The sequence below is a fragment of the Pelmatolapia mariae genome, linkage group LG3_W (genome assembly GCF_036321145.2).
Source record: "Pelmatolapia mariae isolate MD_Pm_ZW linkage group LG3_W, Pm_UMD_F_2, whole genome shotgun sequence".
Taxonomy (NCBI): domain Eukaryota; kingdom Metazoa; phylum Chordata; class Actinopteri; order Cichliformes; family Cichlidae; genus Pelmatolapia; species Pelmatolapia mariae.
This window is the reverse complement of record NC_086229.1, coordinates 40,603,795-40,620,944: the sequence shown is the minus strand read 5'-3', so window position 1 is coordinate 40,620,944 and position 17,150 is coordinate 40,603,795. Positions and strand designations below refer to the sequence as shown.

At 44.6% G+C, this 17,150-nt stretch overlaps 1 protein-coding gene across 1 annotated transcript; it reads right to left on the bottom strand.

Annotated features, from left to right (window-relative positions):
- Window positions 1-8,792: 8,792 nt before the first annotated feature.
- LOC135932650 (protein NLRC3-like) lies at window positions 8,793-16,363 on the bottom strand. The gene is made up of 2 exons (XM_065470169.1): window positions 15,645-16,363; window positions 8,793-9,205 (listed from the first exon to the last, which is right to left on the bottom strand). The coding sequence occupies exons 1-2, from the start codon at window positions 16,345-16,347 to the stop codon at window positions 8,793-8,795; spliced, it is 1,116 nt and encodes a 371-aa protein (XP_065326241.1). The 5' UTR covers window positions 16,348-16,363.
- Window positions 16,364-17,150: the final 787 nt, after the last annotated feature.

The window sequence follows — 17,150 nt, the reverse complement described above, 5'->3', positions numbered from 1 at the left end:
CACATTATGGATATATATCACCGGGATCCTTCTTCAAAAAATGAGTGAGCGACAGATACCTAAATGGAAGTGGATTTTGTGGATGAGCCATCTGTTCTTATCAGACAACCCTGTTGAGATTGTGGATACCTAGAGTCAGCATCTCATCATCTTCATCACTCATAGTTCAGCTGTAGATGCAATAAACATCTGTCCTCCATCTACAGGAGCAGCCAGCTAACTGTGACTCAGTATGTAAGCGATGATTATTGACATTCAGGCTTATAGAAGTGTTTGAATTGAAAATGGTTGTAATCTTGGAGCTGTGAGCTGAAATAAGTCCAGTCTACTGTGTGAAAACAATCAGCTGCAGATTGTTCATCGGCCCATTTTCTGCAGATGGAGGTCGTGTCAGATAACATCAGTTCATCTCATCCTTCATCTTACAGCTCACAATACATCAAAGTCCTGGAACACATGCTCTTATTGTGAAAACCTGCCTCCTTGACTCCTTCGAGGTAGCAGCTCACCTGTCTGTCAGTACAGCAGGTTTGGACTTGTTGGTCTAAAGCTGAAGTTCAGTGAGGAGATCAGACTTGTGAGAACAAGAGGACTCACTTGTAGAACTTCTATCAGAAACTTTAAAGGTTTTTCATGAAATCATTCAGGACCCACAGTGAGCCCACAGAGTGTGAAGCCTTTGATTTATTATTTATTGCTGCAGTCAGTGGAACATTTAGAGAATAATGATGAATTTCATGAAAACCAGTTTGAACTGATTATATCTAAATCAATCTGTAAAATCAGCTCCAAACAAATCCTTAAAGAAGAGCAGTTATTCACTCTAGTGAGACAGGAAGTCGAAGTTTCCAGTTAAAACAAGTAGAAGGAGAAACATGGAGCTGATAAAGTGTAACATGAGTTTGTCATGAAGAGGCTCCCTGCTCTGCAGCAAACTGTTCACTTCAGATTGGATTAAGGACACAGCTCAGCTAAAAACACTAACACACTGAGTGTTTCTGTGATCTGCAGTGGAACCAGTTTAAAGTGTCACTACAATAGAAGCTACAATAGAAACATCATTTTAATGCTGCACTCAGTAACAGGACAGAAAGCCTCCAACAAACATTTCTACAAGTTTCTAAAGTCCAGACTCCATTTCTGCTTTTGCTTCATCCAAACTTCCCCACAAGGTTTCAGTTCTCTGTCCTGAACTCAGCATCACATGATCACATGATCGTCTCCAGCACAAACAGCACTAATCTATTGCTCTATAGTTCACAGTAACAGACTCAAAACTGGACCAGTGGCCGACCTTTAACGCTCTTCAATTTTGTAGTGTGAGTACAATTATGGAGTCAGAGCTGTTTTTAAATTTATGTTTTTATGAAGATGTTAGAAGTAGTTTGTCAAGTAAAAGTTTGACCTGGTTCTGTAACTTAAAGCACAGAAACTTCCTCCAGTGCTTTTCTTCTCTGCTGTCTTGTGCTCCTGTCACGATCCTGTATTCATAGTGACCATTTTATGTTTTGAACTCTTATTTGTTTAATGTTTGGATATCTGAGTTATTACTGCCCGACTTTGGTTTTGAGTTTTGTTGTTTTTAATAATAACTCTGTCTCCCCTTTTGTCTTGTCAACTCTCCGTCACATGTTGTGTTAGTGGGTTCTGTTCAGCTGTTCACCAGGTGGCTCCACTCTGTCCTTAACTCATATGTGTGTTTAAGTTGTTTCCTTAGTTTCTTGCCACGACCTCCCTCGTGTTGTGTGCTCAGGGTGTTTCTTGGTTCCCTGTGTGCATTCCTGACTTCTCATCCTGTATTTTGCATTTTTGGCCTTTTTTCAGCATTAAAGTTCATTTATTGGATCTGCAACCCACCTGCCACACAGTAACATAACATTCTTCTTTTATTATGCTAGACTTTGTTTCACAGCTCCACTTATTTCAACCAGTTACAATGTCAAAATAAAATCAAAATGAAATCCGGATTTCATTTTGAAATTAACAAGATGTTTCAAAAGTGACAGATTTTAATTATTACATCTTCATATGAACATTGCTGAATTTTAAAGCAAGACTTATATTTTGAAACCTTCAATCACTGAATTAGTCTAATGTTCTATTGCTTTGTATCATTTTCCACATGTACTCACCTGAAACAGTGATTTCAGATGTTGGCATCTGAAAAGCGACTCAAAGAGCAACTTTCTGGTTCCTCGTTATCTGCACTGACCTTGGGTCTTTGTATCAGTTGTTCACCTGCAATTTTGAGGTTTCTACACAAACAAGGATGTTAAAACCGGCCCTACACACTGCTGAATCTAAGAGCAGGACTTTTAAGTCCTTTTTAAAAGTCCTTTTAGTACCTACTTAGATCGGCTTAATGCAACTCCAGGTAGTACAGCTCATATCAACACGCTTTCAACATGAGTACCACCTAATATGTGTGAAGCAACTTTCCATGACATTTGTATGCAGCACAAATGCTAAATTAGTATATGTGAGGGGGCAAACTCCTCAAGATGGGTGGTGACCATGGTGGCCATTTAGAAGTCGGCCATCTTGGATACAACTTTTGTTTTTTCAATAGGAAGAGGGCCATGTGACACATCAAACTTATTGGTAATGTCACAAGAAGAACAATGGTGGGCTTGGTTTCAACGTAACTTTATTCTTATTTTGTTATATATATATATATATTTATGAAGATGTTTGATATGAGGGAAAAAACAAAACAAAACAGACAACAAATAAGGCAAAATATTACACTGGCAACAAAGATACTACTTCAACACTGGCAAGAAACAAAAAATAAAATGCTAGGGTGGTAGACTGAATTATTGATCAAAGAGAACTCTTTATTTTAACTTTTATTATTTTTAATAAAACCTGAATCGGCTCAGAGAAATAAAAACATGGTGAAATGAGACCAAGTTACTGATGGTTTCTGACAAAGTCACACAGTTACAAATATCAGTGTAACATTACATTCATTCAGAAACAAAATGCTCTTATTGTGAAAATCTGCCTCCTCTCTTCTGTGGAGTGGAGCTTGTTGTGTGTGAAAATGCAGCTGTTAATACACATGGAACGCGTGAATGTTGCAGTGTGCTGTTAAACAGTAACACAGTGACTGTGACGTGTGCACTACCTCAACACTTGTGTGCGTGATCACATCTCATGCTACTACTAATGTGAAATCACTGCCAACATTTAAAAGTGACCAAAACTCCTTTATTGGCGATGTCTCGCTAATTGCCTAGAACTTCCGCCTGTTGTCTATTCCATTTGCACAACAGCATGTGCCATTGATTGTCAATCACTGTTGCTTCCTAAGTGGGAAGCTTCTTCCAGTATTGCTCCATCTCCAGCCTTGGTGGTGCTGTTCTCTTATTGTTCCCTTGCCACTGAGAGTACGCCTTTGCTGGTTCTGTGGAGAACAGCTGGTTCTTCTTTTCTCTTCTATCTCTCTGGTGTACCTCCTCAAGCGGCTGGCCAAGGCTGTGAGTCGTTGCTTGGCAGTCTCCAAGGCCTCAGGTATGGACAGCTTGCTGTACTTCTTAGGCTTCATTGTACCTTTCTGCAACTCAGATAGTTGGCTGACCTCCCTCCCTCGATTTTAGCCTCTAGCCTCCTTTTCCATCCTGTTCAACTTGTAGCCAAGCATCTCCCTGATCACCACTGCCGTATTGTAGATCAGCTTGTTAGTCTCACTAATCGTGGCTGTAGGTATCGTCCGTAGTGCTGCATCATCTAGCAGACCTTCTGAGGGTACTTCATGTAATCTTGGTAACCGGCTACGGAGGGTCCAGGTTTCAAGCTTGGCCATGATCCTATCTTTCAGGTCAGTTCCTCTCGCACTCAACGATCCTTCTCCTATCGCACTTGGGGCTTGGTACCCAACCTCGGGTGGGGGTGATGATATCTCCCCCTTGACCTGGCGTCCTGGCTCCCCCTTGCCGTAGCATTTATGTTGTACCTCGTCAATCTCTAGCTGTGAGAGCAGTCCATTCTTTCAAATGTTGGAACACTGAGCTACTAGTTGTTTCGCTGTCATTGTGGATGTTGGGTATCGAAGAATCCACAGTTCCCTCATCCTATTCATGTAACCCCTTCCGCCAGGGTTGCTTGCGTAGTAGCATTCCAACAACACCCTGTTTTCGTCTCTTGCCCACCGATGCCTCCTTGTTCCAGTAGCCCACTTCTCGTCAGGGTGCCCTGGTTCCTCAAAACCTGATGCCGACCTTGTTGATCCGGGCGACGTCCGAGCTGGCATGCCTTCATATTTATCTGTCTCGCTCATGTCTGTGGTAGGCTCGCTTAGCATAGGGGGTCTAGCCTTAGGACCCTTACTGGATACAGACGCCCCAGGCAGGAATCGAACTTGCGATCCTCTGCTCCAAAGGCGTGTAGTTTTAATTTAATACAATATTTATAACTGTAATATAAATAGATCAAATTTAGTATTTTTAATATTCCTAGCAAAAAATATTACATAAGATACCTCTAATTTTAGCAAAATACTGTTATTCCCACAGAGAAAAAAGTGGAAATGTGAAGATTACAGTTGTTGTTTGAAGACAAACTGCTGCTGTAGCCTCTACAACATGCCTTATGTAGATGAGTTAGTGAAAGAAATTGATCAGTTGTCTAGTGATACAATATCCGTCCTCTTTAATGTTTTGTACACTGAGCACTATTGCATATTCATTTATTCAGCCATGATGGGAAAATCGCATTAAGAAAGACAAAAAAACAAAACAAAAAATAATTGGATTCATTTTAATGAGCTCAGACTTGTTGAAAATACAGAGGAGCTGGTTGTGAACCAAGCTTCAGAGAAAGACAACATACTGATATTCACTGAACTGAAAACGTGTTTGTGAGTGAAAGAGACAGACATGTACAGACTGAACTATCTGTTCAACAGTCAGAGTGTTTCTCTAACAGGAGACACTCTTTACACTCCACTCAGCACAGGGACACTGAGGAACCAGACCAGAACATAAACCCAGGATAAAGAGTTTGAGTGAATGTGGTGTTGAAGGTGTGGAGGTGGATCAGAGTGTCAGCGGAGACTCTGTAGAAGGACAGAGTGCCAGCAGGACAGTCCACATACACTGCTGCTCTGTTAGAGACAGAGGAGGAGGAGGAGGAGGAGACAGATGTTTTTATGTTATTGTGCCTGACATATTGAGGAGCACCATCAGAGCAGTACAGACTCCAGGAATGTTCATTCCATCCAAACAAAAAGTCATCACTGCCTCCTTTCCTTGTGATTCTTCTGTAACTCACTGATATATCAACTCTTCTTTTCCACTCGACCTCCCAGTAACAGCGACCAGTCAGACCATTTCTACACAGCAGCTGAGTCTTGATATCAAATCTGTCTGGATGATCAGGATATGACTGAACCTCCTCCACATGTGTCACCTTCCTGTTGTTGTCAGACAGTTGGAGGTTTGTGTTCACTGTGTTTGTGTCGATTGTGAGTTGACAGGAATCTGATGGAGAGAATAAACACAATCCAGCTGTAGTTATTGATCCATCATCTGTTCATTGATTGACACTTTGATGATGACTCCTGACATCAGAGATGTGAATGAGTGATGTGACAGTTTGAAGATGGTTGAATGTGTGCTGCTTTGTTTTCATGAATCACATTAAAAACACACTTACACTTCCTCAGACCTGGTCTCAACCATCGGATTCCAGCAGGCTCCACCCTGAAAGGAGGAGGGGTCAGAGCAGCACAGTCTCTTTCAGCATGCACACATGGACATTACATGGCTCTCATACACATGCTGTTAGACACTGATAAAGGAACAGTCCAACATTTTCACATACACACTACAATCCATACATGGATCAAACTGCCGATGAATTGGACTGATCCTGGATCTGTCAGTACACCACTGTATTGAATGAAATATCACTGATTCAAACTGTGACCTTCATCATCTTTATATTTCTCTTCTGTTTAGCTGAAAAGGATGCCTCCCTGCCTTTTGTACCAGCTGTTTTTCTCCTCTTGGTGTCAGTGTGGTTTCTGTACATGACCTCTGTCCTCTGAGCGAGTGCAGCGTTGTTTTCATGTGTTTTAATGCCACCTGGAAGTTTTTCATTTTCTGATTTAATCAGAATAAAAAGACTTTATTTATCCCCAAGGGGCAATTAACATACAACAGAGCAGCATAACATTGAAGATATGGACAATGTGAAAAGGCAATAAGATAATAAATACACAGAATATGCAGTATATACAGCTTTAAAATTAAAGTGACTAAATGGTGAATAAATAACTGTAAGTGTGAGTACAAGAAAACAATTATTAGAATATAATGTGTCAAATTTGCTTGGATGAGTGGGTCCAGCAGTATATCAGAGGAATAGGGAAGGATTTATCTGTGTGTTTCAGTTTGGTTTAGCTGTAGGCCTGAGAGTGTGTGTAATTGTTTAGAGGGATAGGAATTTATGGACACCGGGGGTCAGCCTGTCATAAAAGGAGACAGGAAGCTACAGTTGGGGGATGCTGATGCTTGTACCTGAATGTAATAAAAGCTCATAATTTTCATTACTTAGAAGTAGGTTTGCAGGAGACTCTCCACATAATTAGCAGTAAAAGAAAGACAATAAGAGGCCAACGGCCCAGTGGATGCAGAGTGGGGGTGTCAGTGCTTGTTATATGTTAACTGTGTTTTGTATGTTTTGTAGAGGAATTTGGTGTAGCTTGGGTGAGGAGAGATGGACTTTTATAATAATAATGGATTGCATTTATATAGCACTTTTCAGGGCCCCTCAAAGCGCTTTACAATACCACTATTCATTCATTCTCACATTCACACACTGGTGAAGGCAAGCTACAGTTGTAGCTAGGGATGCACCGATCCCGATACTGGTATCGGGTATCGGGGCCGATACTGTAAAATGTGTGCGTACTCGTACTCGTAAAAGTTAACCGATGCCATGAACCGATACTTATGTAGCCCGGATGGGAATTTGGGAGTAGATAATCATAATTCCCATGGACTTGAACGCCACATAAGGTGTTCACAGTTCACAGAAGAGAACGGCATGGAGAGATGCACGAGGTTAGCTGAACCAAAGTGAGAGACTCGGCTAGTTTTACTGAGGTTAACTTGCACAAAAGAGTGTGTGACTAGAAAGCTAACCGTGTGAGAGCTTCGCAACAGAGTGTGGGTGAAGTGACTTTTTGTTTCAACGGTCGCACCACCGTCCGTGGAAAACTGTGTTTCCAGCCATGACCGCCGAGGCTAAAGGCTAGCCCGGACTGCTTGGCTGCGCCACGGAGGCAGCTGCTATGGACTGTCGGAGAGCTGGACAGTGACTGGCTAACGCGCTGTAGCAGAGACAGCATCGGGTCCGCAGGGAGTGGATTTAGTGTGGGACTGGTGAACGGCGACCTACCGAGCAACGGAACTGTAAGTCAGACTTTTGTGCTCTTACTGGGGAGAAGAGGATTTTTCTCCATCGTCCGGCGTGAGCAGCAAACAGGCCTGCAACAAGTGTGAGTGTGTGTGGGGCCCATGTGTGAATATTGTATGTTTAGTGGATTTATATAACGTGTTTTGGAGTGTATATTAGTGAGTCACTTACCAAAAGGTGATAACATAAGTTGGGTTGTTTAATATAATTTGAAAGGGAATTATTTCATTTATACAGTGTATTTCATTTGGTTAAGGAATTGGAATATCAATATCATAAAAAAGGGATGTGTTGTACAGTATTTGTCTCTGCCCTTACGTTCAGTAAACGTTTCGTTTGTGTTAAAGAGTTGTGTGGGGTCGTTTCTTTACTACCGGTTAAGTTTAACTTGTGTGTGGTAGAAGTATCGGTTTTTGTACTCGGTATCGGCAAGTACTCAGATCCAAGTATCGGTATCGGATCGGTTTGAAAAAAATTGGTATCGTTGCATCCCTAGTTGTAGCCACAGCTGCCCTGGGGCAGACTGACAGAGGCGAGGCTGCCATATCGTGATATGGCAGCCTTTTATGACCATCAGGAGGTCACGTACACAGAGACACACACAGTGCTTTAACTGTTACGACGCACACACACACGCACAGTCACTCACGTGCACTCACATAAACACACAGGTACGCGCACACAGGCACTCAAGTGCTTGCGCATACATACACAGAGTTTACAACGCACCATGTGGGTTTTGTGATGGGGTTGCTTCTATAAAGCTGGTTGTAGCAAACAAAGAAGTGAAGATCTGCAGAGGGACACCGGCCTTGCACGTCTTCCCTTCTAGAAGATGCATGCGTAACTGAAGATGGTAAAAATGGTAAATGGTCTGTATTTATATAGCACTTTACTAGTCCCTAAGGACCCCAAAGCGCTTTACATATCCAGTCATCCACCCATTCACACACTGGTGATGCAGCTACATTGTAGCCACAGCCACCCTGGGGCGCACTGACAGAGGCGAGGCTGCCGGACACTGGCGCCACCGGGCCCTCTGACCACCACCAGTAGGCAGCGGGTGAAGTGTCTTGCCCAAGGACACAACGACCGAGACTGTCCGAGCCGGGGCTCGAACCGGCAACCTTCCGATTGCAAGGCGAACTCCCAACTCTTGAGCCATGATCGCCCCGCCTAACTGAAGATGAATAAAGGTTTTGTGAAATGACTACTGAGTCCGGTGCCGTCTCTGGATGCCCGAGGAATAAAAAAGAACCGGGGTGAAACTGCTTTACCTAACATAAGTGACTAAAAGTGAATAAAGTTTCGGTAGTATAAAAAGAGTGTAGAGCAGTTTATGTTTCTGGGTGTGGGAAATGTTCTTATCAGCTGGAGTTAAAAAGCAGAGTTGCTTTGGGGACAAAGGCGGCTCTCCTCCTCTCAGTCCTGCAGGAAATGCAGCGGAAGCGTCGCCCAGAGGGGAGCCATTGAAATGCGGGGTGAAGAATGTGAGAGGGGTCGTTGATGATTTTGGCTGCCTGTCTAAGGGCCTGTTGGCTGAAAACCTGTGCCAGAGTTTTGACAGGCAGGCCAATGATTTTAGAGCACACTGATGCAGTGCGCTGCAGTCTGTTTCTGTTCTGAAGGCTGAGGGAGTGGAACCGGCAGGTGATGGAGAAGGTCATGCTGCTTTCCAAGAAGGCATAGTTGAAAGTCATCATGATGGGTATGCTGACTCCAAAGGAGTTGAGTTTCCTAAGGAGGTATAGCTGTTGGTGGCACCTCCTGAGAATCTCCACTGTGTTGGCAGAGCATTTCAAAAGGTTGTCAAAGATGGTTCCTAGGTATTCGTACTCCTCAACTACCTCCACTGGCTCCCCATGGATGGTGGCTCACGTTCAGTTCAAGTTTGGAGCTGTCACACTACTCTACAAACTCCTGAAGAGCGAGCCCGTGGTGTTGTGAGGGGCCTGACCGCAGTGACAGGAGAACTGTGTCGTCAGCATATTTCACCAGGTGACGGATGGGCTGTGTGGATCTGCAGTCATTAGTGTAGAGCAGGGGTCGGCAACCCTAGGCACGCGTGCCAGGGTTAACTGATGGCACGACCATAGCTGGACTGTCCATCGGGAATACCGGGCCAGATGCTGGCCGGTGTGTAAAATAACTCAGTTGTTTGGTATGGCGTAGCTTCCACAGATTCAGTAACATTAGCAAGTGGTGAAGGCCAGCGGGTTGATGGGGGAAAGGGAAGGCAAGAGGAGGAGAGAACCGAGGCATCCGCCGGTCCGAGTATCAGGTGAACTGAACTTCAGGTAAGAAGTTATGACCTGCAGTCTATCTGGGTCAGATATAAACCAAGTTTAGGTGGAGTTCATTTTCGTTGTGCTGACTTTTTACAGTCAGTTACAATAACTCGTACTGCGTACTAGCTAGCATGACGGAGTTTCCATACAGCTGGGTGGGTGCTATGATGTTACTGATAGTGAACTTTATTTTATTCATAAGTTTAGTTAGTAGAGTTGCCAACCGTCCCATAAAAAGATGGAATCGTCCCTCATTCAGAGAAAATATTACGCGTTTCGTATTGAGCTGAGAAGGGCCGCAGTTTGTCCCTTACTTCAGCTAGAATGGAAAAAGACACAAAGCTGGAGTTATTCTGTCATTACTCTGCACAGCTGCCTCTTCAGCTCTCATTCTCTCCCCCTCCCTCTCCTGCTGCTACTTGATTGCTACTTCAATCATGAAACTGATCAATGATCAGCTAATCGGCTTTTATCTCTTGTTTGTTTTGCGCCAGAAAGTGGAACCCGTTCGGATGTCTCGCTAAACAACAGCAGCACGTTTAAGCTTGATCAGCTGTTGTTAGAAGTTATTTAATATTAATTTCTACTATCAGCTGATGTTTGATGGAGCCACAGCTGTAAAAGCTGCTGGTCATGATATCGGTTTGGTTATCTGGTGAGAGGGAAACATGCAGATGAAACCAGGAGATGTCCTTACTAAATCATCAGAGCTGAACAGGTGATGGAGAAACAGGTTTACCTTTTAGGTAACATGAATGAGTTGAAGGGAAGTTATGAACTGTTTCTGAGAGACAAATAACACCAGGATCCTTTTCTAAGTAGCTGACAGCTGGTAACTGTGCAGGGGCGGGTCTAGCAAAGTTTTGCCAGGGGTCCATACAGGGCATTAACAGGGAAAAGGGGGGCACAAAGAAGTACTTTCTTATTCTCATTTAAAATGTCTATCTTTTATTAAATAATTATCTGAAGCTTGCAACCAAAGTTTTTATCTGATGTAAAATGTATAGAAATCATAAATATACCAACAAGATTGTACATCACTGTCACAACAGCGTTTGTTTTCATTCAAAGGCTTTATGGCTTTAATACCTGGGGGGCCGGTCTCTAGTCAAAATGTCCGGGCCGACTTTTTGTCCCAGTCCAGCCCTGACCACGACACGCAGTGAATTAATCTGAGAAGGTGCATTAAAAAATAAATGGCTGCGCCAGCAGTGCACATAGCAAATTAGCTCGCATAGACACATTAATTGTGCCGCTTTTTAATGACGGTATCTTAGCTAACAACCCAAACTCCCAGATTCAACTTGTAATTGGCTAAAAATAACTTAGCCTACTGGTGAGAGGTACGTTGTTAGTTTTCCACATTCCGATAGTTCAAAAGCTTCAGGAGCTGTCCACTCAGCGCAGCATCAGAACCACGGAAATACACGGATACATCCGTAGACTCGAGACAGAATTCACAATGCATTTTTGGGACTTTCAGGTGTATGGACCAATGTTTTCTTTTCTGATCAAACCAGAAATCTTTAATGAGCAGCTAGATTTGTCTCGCATTAACTGGCTGAGTTAATGCCAGTTAATGCGACATTGAAGCAGCTGGAATCCATAGCTGTGCGTGTTCATGGAGCTTGCATTTTCACCTGCTGGACATCACTAGCTGACAAGTTTAACTGTCTTCAGAACATTGGAGAGGCCTTATTGACAGTATTTGGCTCTACATATCTGTGTGAGCAGATTTTCTCTCACATGAGTGTCCTCAGGTAGCTGTCTGAATGCTGGACACTCGGAGACTTATCATTGTGAGGAGACCATAAATAGCATTTGCATTTTCTGTTTTTACAGTTCATTTGCTGTTATGGATAAAAAGTGTCTTTTTTGGTTCAAAATAGCTGATAACTATTCGCTGATAGCTGCCAACATCTGCCAACAAATATAATTCTATAAAGTGGTTCTATATAGTGTGTAACTGTTAATATAGAGCGTTATTAAATTTATTGCTAATGCAATCATATGGCACACTGACTTCTGAGGAAATTTTACATGGCACTTGTCATCAGAAAGGTTGCCTACCCCTGGTGTAGAGGATGAAGAGCAGGGGGGAGAGCACACAGCCTTGGGGGGAGGTGGTGCAGGTGGAATGGAGACCGGAAAGACAGTTGTTGACCCGAACTTCCTGAGTCCTGTTGGTCAAAAAGTCCAATATCCACAGGATTAGCTGATCATCCAGGTGAAATCGGGTGGAAAGTTTAGTGGCCAGGATATGAGCATATCACTCATGGGAAGGGTCGCCATTATAAAAATGATGATCTTGCCAAAAATAAATTACTTATTTTTAATGATCCCTAACAAACCATCACAAGATTGGTTCAGATCTCTGGATTCATATATTTCTAAATTCCTTTGGAAAGATAAACCCCCGCGTATCAGCTTAAAAACGCTACAAAGATCCAAGGATAAAGGAGGATTAGATCTGCCTAATTTTCAACAATACTTCTTAGCCAACAGGCTTCAGTTCATTTCAGAATGGTTAAAACATACCTTCTTAGATGAGCCCTTGCTAGATGTTGAACAGGCACTATGCAATGATCTAGAGATTTCAGACCTACCATTTATCAGCTCAAACATCAAAAGACATGAATGCTTCAAAAGTGTTAACATCAGCTCTTCTCTGACAGCATGGTGGGAGTTTCTAAAAATAACGGAGTCTTCATTAATCCCATGCAAACGTACACCTATCTGGAATAACCCTGACATATTACAAAACAATAATATGATTAATTTTCCAGAATGGAGTTGTAAAGGAATTAAATACTTAGAACATATATTAGAGGGAACAGAATTTATTCCTTTTGACAGACTAGTTGCACAATATGGGATCAACAAGAAAAGGTTTTTAGAATATCAACAAATTAAATCCATAGTAAAAAAGAAATTTTACCTCAGTCAAGCTGAATTACAAACACCACCAAGTGTGGTGCATTTTCTTCCTCTTAAATCCCCCAAATTATTATCTAAAATATACAGAACTCTTTCTAAAATAGATGAATCAATATCCCTTCCTATTGCAAAGTGGGAAGCAGATTTATCAGTAAGCTTAGACCAAAACTTCTGGTCTCAGGTATGCTTAAAAACCTTTAAATTGATTAAAAATCCCAGTCTGCAATTAATACAATACAAAATACTACATAGAGTGCACTATACTGGTCATCGGATGTTCAAGATGGGCTTTACATCTTCCAACAACTGCTCACACTGTCAAGGCAACACACCAGACAATTACATCCACGCTCTTTGGTTCTGTCCACCAGTGCAGAAGTTTTGGCGTGAGATATGTAAAGACTTATCAAAGTGTCTGAAATGTAAAATTCCAACCTCCCCTTTAGTATGCTTGTTGGGAAAATTGGATGATGTCACTACAGAAACTAATACAGTCCACATGGTTTTTACTGCCCTATGCATCGCCAAGAAAACGGTTCTCATGAACTGGAAAAATAAAAATAATCTTAATTCTAGCCAATATAGAAACCATCTAATAGATCACATTAGCCTCGATACAGCCTCTGCCACCATATTAGATCAATCCCTCTGGGCTCCTTTGATTGGCTCCATCACCTAGTGGGGGTGGGGGGTCATGGTTTGGTCCTGCCTTCGCTATTGTGGTTGATGTGGAGGTTGGGACGGGCTTAGGGCGCCTGGAGAACCCCTAGAGACGTTTTCCCTGGAGGGCTCAACCCGGGGGGTTGTGGTCATAACCTGGTCAGTGGCTCTGGTCGCTCTTAGAGGGTGTTCTCCTTGTGGCTGCGTGCAGCGGGGCTGGGGGATGGTCTGTGCTGGCGGACGTAGGTTACTGGCCTGGTGGCCTGGCTTCCCCCGAGTGGATCCGGTGCAGGCGGGGGGGCATGGGGTTTGGGGGTGCTTCGTCTCCGTGCTGGGGTTCTGGCTGGGGTTCTGGCTGGGCATTGGGGGCTTCGGTCCTTGTCGGTGTGTCGCCGAGGTTGTGGGCGGGTGGGTGCACGGGGGCTCAGCCCAGGCGCAGGGGGCCTCTGGTGCATCGGCCTAACTGGGGGGCTCTTCATCTGGCAGGGAGGTTGTTCCATCCTTGCAGAAGTCCACTCTGCAGATGGGGGAGAGACATAGGAGAGGTGGAGAACAAACCTAACCTGGGTGTCTGTTGTCTTGTGTAGTCTGGGAGATGATTGAATGTTGGGGTGGGTACAGTTTCCTCTGCGGTGGGGTAGGGTGGGCTTCCCCGGGTCCTGTGGGGCTTGGCGGTGCTGCTGCCGTAGGCCCCGGTCTGAATGGGCCTGGGCTCCCTTGCCTTGGTGGGTGCCAGAGGACGGGGGTGCCTACTGGGGTCAGCGGGGGAGCTGGCCCTAAGGAGAAGCATCTTGCCCCTCCTTTCTTTTCCTCCCCATCCCCGGCTGCGTCCCTCTTCCTGCTCCACCACACCCACCAACACAGGTAGGGCCTTGGGGTGTGGGTGTGTCACCAGGGTGCAGGGGAGACATCCCCCCCCCCTCTGTCCCCTTCTGGCCACCTGTGCCTCAATTTTATTCCACAACTTAGACATCCACATTATTCACACTCTCATAACACACACATATATATAGGACCTTGAGGGTGACCACGTAAACGGCGTCCAGTGGACGGTCTGAGTATTCAACCCTACCTCTGGCGCCGGTGCCCACCTCTCAATTTTAAATCCTTGTAGACATTGAGGGTTCTCGGGAGGGGCCGTGCTAACACCTGCTGCTCTCTGGCAGCAGCACCATGCCCTCCCCTGTTTTAAATGCACTTTAGAACAACACGCAGCAACACTACATATGAGCGGGAGGAGGGAGGTATGGGGTCTTCACACACCCCTGTTCTCTTCCAGCCATCGGGGCGGGGGGCTGGGAGGAGGTGTTGGCTGACCGATTGGCCTCCCTGCTTCTGCGGAGCCTGGGGCAGTCTGCTTGCCTCCACCCCGGGGGAAAGGGTCACATCTCTTGGGTCTGGGTGCCGTTTCCCCCCCTGGGGCGAGGGTACCTGGACCCGGGGTATAGAGTATGTTTGGGGAGTGCGATTGTGTGTACATGTGCATATATGTCTATTCCTACGTTGGGTGAGTGCTGAGTGTTTGTATATGTGTGCATGAGGGTGGGAATGCATGTTTGTGTCTGTGTGTGCCTGCTTGTCTGTGTCTATATGTCAGGTCGGGTCTTAGACTCCACCTCCCTGGGAACTCCCAGGCCCTCCAAGTGTGGAGGCCTATCTCCCCTCACCACACTCCCTGCCCGTAACTGATGCCCTCAGGGGTTGGTGCATTGGTGGTTCTTGGTGTCCGGGGCTGGGCGCTCAGGTATGCACCAGCTCACTCCCGGTGGGTACTTGGCGGGGCCTGGTGCATGTCGCTCGGTCAGGCCTCTTCCAGGGGACAAAGGGGGCCCTCGAACCTCCGGCCTCGGGGCCTGCGGCTCGGTTCACTCTGGCACAGCTGGCTGCTGTTGCTTTGTTTTTTGTTGCTTGTTTTCTATTCTTTTTCTCTCAACAGGTGATCCAGGAGATTATAATTATTATTATTTTTTTTATTTTTTTTGTCTTTGTAAGTGCCCTTTCTCACTGTCCCTTTTCCCTTCTGTTTTTCTTTTCCTTCCTCTCTTTCTTTCTCCCTTTCCTATCCCCCAATCATGTCTGTCTCATCTGTAACAACTGAAAATAAAATAAATAATAACAACAAAAGTTGATCAAATGGACCAATACGGCAATGCCATGATGATCCATTTGGCAAAATAAATCCATTTGGTATCCTTGTTGGTCTTCAGACAACAATTCTGATGGCTAAAGAACCAAATGGGACAGAGAAAAAAAAAAAAAAAAAAAGAGAATGATCATTCAGTTCATTCAGACAGTGGAACAGATTGATGCTTTTCTCTGCAGACAGATTCTTACTGAGCTTCTTCTCGATGTACTTGACTGTTTCCTGATTGGTCTGTGAGCTACTTCCTGTCTCTGTCAGAAGACCTTCTAGAAGTGTCTGATTGGTCTGCAGTGAAAGACCCAGGAGGAAGCGGAGGAACAAGTCCAGGTGTCCATTTGGACTCTGTAAGGCCTTGTCCACAGCAGTCATGTATAAGTCTGTCTCTGCATATTCTTCCGTTTCAGATTCATCGGATGTTGTTTGTTGTTCTTCCAGCAGACTAATTACAGAGTTTTTGAAGGTCAGGTGGACATGAAGAGCAGCCAGAAACTCCTGAACACTCAGATGGATGAAGCAGAACACCTTATTCTCGACCTGGTACAGTCTTCTCACCTCTTTAAAGATCTGTGTGAACACTCCTGAGTACACTGAGGCTGCTCTGATATCGATGCCACACTCCGTCAGGTCTGATTCATAGAAGATCAGGTTTCCTTTCTGCAGCTGATCAAAAGCCAGTTTTCCCAGAGACTCCATCATCTTCCTGCTCTCTGGACTCGATTGTGGATCTGTCTCAGCTCCTCCATCATACTTGACCTTCTTCACTTTGGCCTGAACCACCAGGAAGTGGATGTACATCTCAGTCAGGGACTTGGGCAGCTGTCCTCCCTCTCTGGTTTTCAGCGCATCCTCCAGAACTGTAGCAGTGATCCAGCAGAAGACTGGGATGTGGCACATGATGTGGAGGCTTCTTGATGTCTTGATGTGGGAGATGATGGTGCTGATCTGCTTTTACTCTCTGAATCTCTTCCTGAAGTACTCCTCCTTCTGTGGGTCAGTGAACCCTCTGACCTCTGTCACCATGCCAACACAGTCTGGAGGGATCTGATTGGCTTCTGCAGGTCGTGTGGTTATCAAGAGGTGAGCAGAGGGAAGCAGTTTCCCCCTGATGAGGTTTATCAGCAGCACATCCACTGAGGTGGACTTTCTAGGGTCAGTCAGGATTGTAGTTTTGTGGAAGTCCAGAGGAAGTCGACACTCATCCAGACCATCAAAGATGAACACAACCTGGAAGTCTTCAAAGCTGCAGATTCCTGCTTCTTTGGTTTCAGTAAAGAAGTGATGAACAAGTCCCACCAAGCTGAACTTTTCCTCTTTCAGCACATTCAGCTCTCTGAAAGTGAATGGAAATATGAACTGGATGTCCTGGTTGGCTTTGTCTTCAGCCCAGTCCAGGGTGTATTTCTATGTTAAGACTGTTTTCCCAATGCCAGCCACTCCCTTTGTCAGCACTGTTCTGATTGGTTCATCTCTTCCAGGTGAGGCTTTAAAGATGTCTACTTGTCTGATTGTTGTTTCTGGTCTGTCTGGTTTCCTGGATGCTGTTTCAATCTGTCTGACCTCATGTTCATCATTGACCTCTGCAGTCCCTCCCTCTGTGATGTAGAGCTCTGTGTAGATCTGATTCAGAAGGGTTGGGTTTCCTGCTTTAGCGATCCCCTCAAACACACACTGGAACTTATTTTTCAGGGTAGATTTGA

Excerpts from the sequence above, each read along its gene's own strand:
- LOC135932650 (XM_065470169.1), bottom strand. The coding sequence starts at position 16,347 with ATGTGCCACATCCCAGTCTTCTGCTGGATCACTGCTACAGTTCTGGAG. Across the intron at positions 9,206-15,644 it reads GTACATCGAGAAGAAGCTCA|TGGAGATTCTCAGGAGGTGC; the intron begins GTAAGAATCTGT and ends CTGCCAACACAG.